This window comes from Terrapene carolina, unplaced genomic scaffold (assembly GCF_002925995.2).
Source record: "Terrapene carolina triunguis isolate 2854851 unplaced genomic scaffold, T_m_triunguis-2.0 Scaffold111, whole genome shotgun sequence".
NCBI classification, from domain to species: Eukaryota; Metazoa; Chordata; order Testudines; family Emydidae; genus Terrapene; species Terrapene triunguis.
Window position 1 is genome coordinate 24,551,322 of NW_020664462.1, and position 6,000 is coordinate 24,557,321.

At 45.5% G+C, this 6,000-nt stretch overlaps 1 protein-coding gene across 3 annotated transcripts in view; it reads left to right on the plus strand.

The window, feature by feature from the left end:
* CUL2 (cullin 2) overlaps nucleotides 1–5,653 on the plus strand; it is a 76,601-nt gene extending 70,948 nt beyond the window's left edge. For 2 of the 3 annotated variants that reach the window (XM_026652063.2, XM_026652062.2), the window contains exon 17: nucleotides 5,521–5,653. In XM_026652063.2, coding sequence (XP_026507848.1) covers nucleotides 5,521–5,571 — 51 coding nt within the window. In that variant the 3' untranslated portion in view covers nucleotides 5,572–5,653. The remainder of the gene's footprint in view (nucleotides 1–5,520) is intronic. The other variant, XM_026652064.2, reaches the window with a different exon arrangement.
* Nucleotides 5,654–6,000: the final 347 nt, after the last annotated feature.

The following is a 6,000-nucleotide window of genomic DNA, read 5'->3' on the forward strand; positions in this document are numbered from 1 at the left end:
GCTGGACTTGTTTGGCAGGAAAGCCTGCTCCACAGGGAGAGTGCAGCTCTGCATAGTGAACCAGCAAGCCTTGCTAGGTCGCTATGTTTTTAACATGTGGGAAGCAATGCAAAAATTTAAGGACATGGTTCCCCAGGGTGCCAGGCAGGAGTTCTCTTCCCTTGTAGAAGAAAAGACAGTGGCCCGGGCCTCCCTGCAGGCAGCCTTGGACGCCGCCGATTCCGCAGCCAGATCAATGGCCAGAGCTGTCACTGTGTGCAGGAGCTTGTGGTTACAATCCTCTGGGTTTCCTCAGGAAGTGCAGCAGACGCTCCAGGACCTTCCATTTGAAGCAAACAGGTGCTAATTTGCAGATGCTTTATAGCCCTTACGACTATAAGGCAACTTTGAAATCCCTGGGCCTGTATTCACCTGCAGCATCTAGAAGACATTATAGGCCCCAGAGATCTGGGCTTTTCTTCTTTCAACTGCCCAGACTTCTCCAGAGGAGGAGAAAGAACAAGGCATTCATGCCGTTGCAGTCTGTCCCTTTGAAGCACCCTTCACTTCAGGATCCACTTACCCCTGTTTTTCCCAACAGTCTGTCCCATTTCCTGAGTGCCTGGAACCACATTACCTCAGACCTCTGGGTCCTAAATACAGAAGAATTCGGGTATACCTTCCGATTTTTGTCAACCCCACCTTCCCACCCACCCTCCCCGCCCCTCTCCAGGGACTCTTCTCACACACAACTATTGGATCAAGAAGTCCAATCCCTTCTTCGGATGGGGGCCGTGGAAGAAGTTCTGCATCAACTAAGAGGAAACGGGGTCTATTCCCGCTACTTCCTGATCCCAAAAGCCGGGGAGGGGCGGGTGGGGGGCGTCTCAGACTGATCCTAGCTCTGTGACAGCTCAACTACTATCTCAAGAAGTTGAAGTTCTGCATGGTCTCCTTGGCCTCCATCATCCCTTCACTGGATCCAGGGGACTGTTATACCACCCTCAACTTGAAAGACACATACTTCCACATATCAATTTTCCAAGGACACAGAAGGTTTCTAAGATTTGTTATAAACCAGACCCATTACCAATTCATGGTTCTGCCATTTGGCCTATCAGCTCCCCTGTGGGTCTTCACCAAGTGTACTGCAGTAGTAGTGGCTTTTCTCAGAAGAAGGGGAGTTCACATTTTCCCGTATCTTGACGATTGACTGATCAAGGGTCGGGCCAGAACTCAGGGGGAGCCCGACATCGATCTTGTACAATCGACCTTCCCGGCTTTGGGACTATTAATAAATGACCAGAAGTATATTTTTATCCCCATTGAAAGAATAGAGTTCATCGGGGCAGTTCTTGACTCTTTGCAGGCAAAGGCCCTGCTTCAGGAGAACCCCTTCTCAATTTTGATAAGCTTCCTTCAGGCTCATCCAATCATCTCACTACCAGGTGCACAGAACCAGCTCTCAGATCGCCTCAGCAGGTCCTTCTCCCCTCACTGAGTGGTCCCTTCTCCTGGATATCTCAATGGACATCTTCTAAAAGTGGGGTAGTTCCCATATACACTTGTTTGCACCCCATGACAACAGGAAATGCCAGCAGTTCTGCTCCCTGAGGGGACCCAGCCCTGGGTCTCTTACAGACGCCTTCCTGTTAGCATGAACGACTTACCTGTTCTATGCTTTCCCTCTTTCTCTCCCCCACTGTTAATTCACAAGGTTCTTTCGAAGATCAAGCAGGACCAAACACAAATCATCTTTATGGCCCAGACAGCACTGAGGTTCACCACCCTCATAAACCTTTCAGTGAAAGTCCCAATCCAGCTCCCACTGCACCCAGACTTAATCATACAGGACCATGGCCAGCTGCTCCACCTGAACCTCAGCTCTCTTCATTGACGGCCTGGAACCTTCATGGCTGAACCCTGAAGACCAGGCTTGCTCAGAGCAGGTTCGTAAAGTGCTACTGGGCAGCAGAAAACCTTCCACTTGGGCGACATACCTGGCGAAGTGGAAATGATTCCCCATCTGGTCTTCCAAGCCTGGTATTCTACCTATGCAGTCCTCAGTGCAGCTTGTTCTGGAATATCTCCTGTTTTTGAAGCAGCAAGCCCTAGCTTTTTCTTCAATCAAGGTCCACATGGCAGCTAATTCAGCCTTTCATCTGAAGGTCAACAGTAGGTCAGTTTTCTTTCACAAGATGGTAATTCGTTTTCTCAAAAGGATGGAGAGGGTGTTCCCTCAGATAAAGGAGCTGATATCCTCCCCCCGGGACCTAGACCTTGTCTCGTCAAAACTGACGAGCCCGCCCTTTGAGCCACTAGCAACATGCTCACTGTTGCACTTCGCTTGGAAGGTGGCCTTTTTGGTGGCCATTATGTCAGCCAGGAGAGTTTCAGAGATCCGAGTCCTCACCTCGGACCCCTGTATACAGTTTTCTTCAAATATAAAGCGAAGCTACACCTGCATCCAAAGTTCCTCCTCTCAATTCTGCTGCAACCAACCAATTTTCCTACCAGTATTCTATCTTTAGCTGCATGCAGATAGGGAGGAACGTCTCCATTCCTTGGATGTCAGATGAGCTCTGGCATTTTATATTCATAGGACCAAACTGTTCCGCAGATCACTGCAGTTCTTCATAGCTGTAGCAGAGAAAATGAAAGGGCTCCCCTCTCTGCTCAGAGGATTTTGTCTCAGAGCACATCATGTATGCGGGCATGTTATGACCTCGTGGGGGCTCCCCCTCTGCCGAACCTGACTGCTCATTCCACAAGGTCTCAGGCCTGTTCAGTGACTTTCCAGGATCAAGTTTCTATTCAGCATATCTGCAGGGCTGGGGCCTGGTCCTCAGTGCACACGTTCTCAGCACACTATGCCATCACTCAAGAAGCCAGAGATGAGGCCTACTTTGGTCACGCAGTGTTGCAGTCTGCTTGTCCTTAAGCTCTGAGCCCACCTCCAGTGCACCTGCCTGTGAGTCATCTACACTGGAATGGACATGTGCAAGCACTCGAAAACAAAACAGTTACTGACCTTTTGTAACTCTTGTTCTTTGAGATGTGTTGCACATGTTCATTCCAAGGCCCACCCACCATCCCCCATCTTGGAGTGGTTTGGGAAAAAGCAACTGAAGGGCGTGGGCTCAGCAGGGCCCATTATACCGGCGCTATGAGCACACGGCTCCAGGGGGCGCTAGAGCTGACCTAACAGATACCACCAAGGAAAAATTCTGGCAACTGTGTCAGGGCGTGTGCACACCTACATTGGAATGGACATGTGCAACACATCTCGAAGAACAGCAGTTACAAAAGGTCAGTAACTGTTTTGTTTTTTACTGGCCCAGATGAAAATCAGGACCAATGCTTTGTGATTGTCAAAGGGCTACATCATTGAATTTGTCTCCTTCTGACTAAATTCATTTCAGCCTCTCACGGGATACATTAAAGTTTACCTCCTTATTCCAGTCTATATGGCTCATTCTATTCATTTGTTTTGTTATTGATACTTACATTATTAGTACATTGTTTTGTCCTTTGATCTTTTCTTAGCTCTAAAAATCTTCTAAAAAATCCTGTTGATAATGGTGCCAGCTTCAGTGGGGGGGGGGGAAGGAATCCTTGTTTTCCATAGCTTGAACAACCTGCTTATGTGAGATCTCCTTTCTTCCAGATACTTATGGACAAGTGCTCTCTCTTCTTTCAGACCATGGGTTTATGGTGGACTATAAGAGCTCTCTTACTTTTCTGAGACATGGTCCTCCTAGGCACTCAACCTCACATTCACCTCAGCAAGGTGGTTCTCATAGATCAGAGGTCCCACAAACTAAAGAGTTCAGTCCAACCCGGTCATAACCATTTGTTAGATTCTATATCTTCTATGCATTCTGGTATCCTATCAACCCATCATTAATTCTCCCCCTCTCCAGGCTTTGTTTTGGTATGGGACTGCTAAGGAGAGACCATATACCTGCATACCACCATTCCAACACAAGTAATTCATTTCCTCAGGTGGTGGACTCTTCTCCCAAGAGCTTGCACTAAAGGAAGCCTGTTTCTGACGTAATCATGATCTTCATGAATGCAAGCTGAGAGGGGCTGGGTTAGTCAGCTGGGCTTCCTCATGTACCATGTGCAAGAAGGAAGTTCCGTACAGTATCAGCTGCTTGGAATTCTGGGCCACTAGGTTTTTCCTGAAGAAATTTGTTTTTCACTGGGAATCAGAATGGTCCTTGTGAAGTGCTGTAACTAGACAGCTATTACCTTCCCTATCAGACAAAGGCATTCAGCTTCTGAAGAAAGGTGCTTCATGAGGGTTCTGACATAGGGCTAAAGGAAGATAATAGACGATCAACTATGTATGGGAGTGTCTCTGGACTAATTGATGAACAGGCAGGCAGGTTTTCTTCAAGATCTTAGAGCTCTGGAACTCCCCAAAAATATACTTTATTTGCATCTTATAACAGCAGTTCTAATGTGTACTGGTTCAGGCACTGGGAGAAGGCAACCTGGAAAATAGACATCTTCTCCTTAAAGTGATCAAGCATGCTCTCCTATACATTCCTCCTCTTGGCAATGATGTTTAATAATGACAGAGAAGTCAGATTGGGCCAGACTGACCCAAGGCAAAATTGTCTTTTGTTGGTCTGTCTCAAGGAGAAGTCCCTGGAACCTGCTTAAATTCTTCCCATAGCCAAAAAACATCCTGACCATGGGGTCCAACCAAACTCCCGAACCTAAGCTTCTTGTCCCTTTCAGCTGGGAAACGAGAGGCTGAGACTTTTGGACTTTTGCTGGGCAGTATCCTGAAAGTAGATAAAATATTAGAACTAAGACTTACCAATGTATCTGATCCATATTTGAAGCCTGGCATCAGCTGTAACAAAAGCTCAGTCAAGGGACTGCCTTTATATTTATCTGTTTTTGAGAAAAGGTTCCAGCAAAATTTCAGGTTTAGACAGTGGCACAAGGAGCTTGGAGGATCTCTAAGGAAAAATCTACTGAAGTCTCACCCCTGTATTTCTAGATTTCTTCATGCAATCTAAAGGATCGGACTACCTTTGTGCTTTCCCATACACAGTTGGAAATGCAGTCTGGTTTTGCAGGCCTTGTTGCAACTTCTATTTGAGGAACTTCTGAGCTTTTTTGAGCTGTTAGGGAACTGCTAACTTTATCCAGAGCATCAAACTAACTTTTCTTGTTACAATTACCTTTAGCCCAGAGGAGAAATGAACTTGAAGATATATCTGTTAAGGAACTTCTCCTGCGGTCCATTCCTTACAAAAGGGGTCCTGTGAACCATTCTGGAATGTGTACTCCCTGTGAATTTAGTTTTTCATTTCAGTCAAGATATTTCGTTTCCTTCCTAGATCCCTCCCTCATTCTCTTCTTTACAATTTACTAATTCCCAGCAGTGCCAGGATTGGTGGATTGCATATGGTGTGAGAAATGGGACAATTTGTTCCTTACCTGTAAATTGGTTTTCTCATATATAACAATCCACCAATCCTTTATTCCCTTCTTAAAGTTACTGTTTGTTGTTGATAGGAAATTACTGTTAGATGTGGATGCTTAAGCTTTAGAAGAATCTACTGGTAATATGAAGTACCCACTGCCTATTTAGACTGGGAACTGGATTCCAAGAATCTTCTAGAGAGCCACCTCAGTTACAAGAGCCATGCTCAAGACTTCCCAGCAATGCCAAGATTGGCAAATTGTGTGTGTGTATATATATATATATATATATATAAGTGAAGACCAATTTACAGGTGAGGAAACAAAATTGTCCCATAATACTGGGAAGATACTATTAAGGACTTTTTTTAAAAAGGAAAAGAGGAAACATTCATTTTGTTCATTTCTAAGTGAACATCTTTGTACCCTTGGGCCTCTTGTCGTCTTGTGTATATTTTCTGTGTGTGGCTTTGTAATATGAGCATGAGAAATTTATATTGAAATGTCTTAAAATAGTTGCACCAAAAATCAGTTTCCAGAGCTCTCGATGTGACACCTTTCACAAGCACTAAA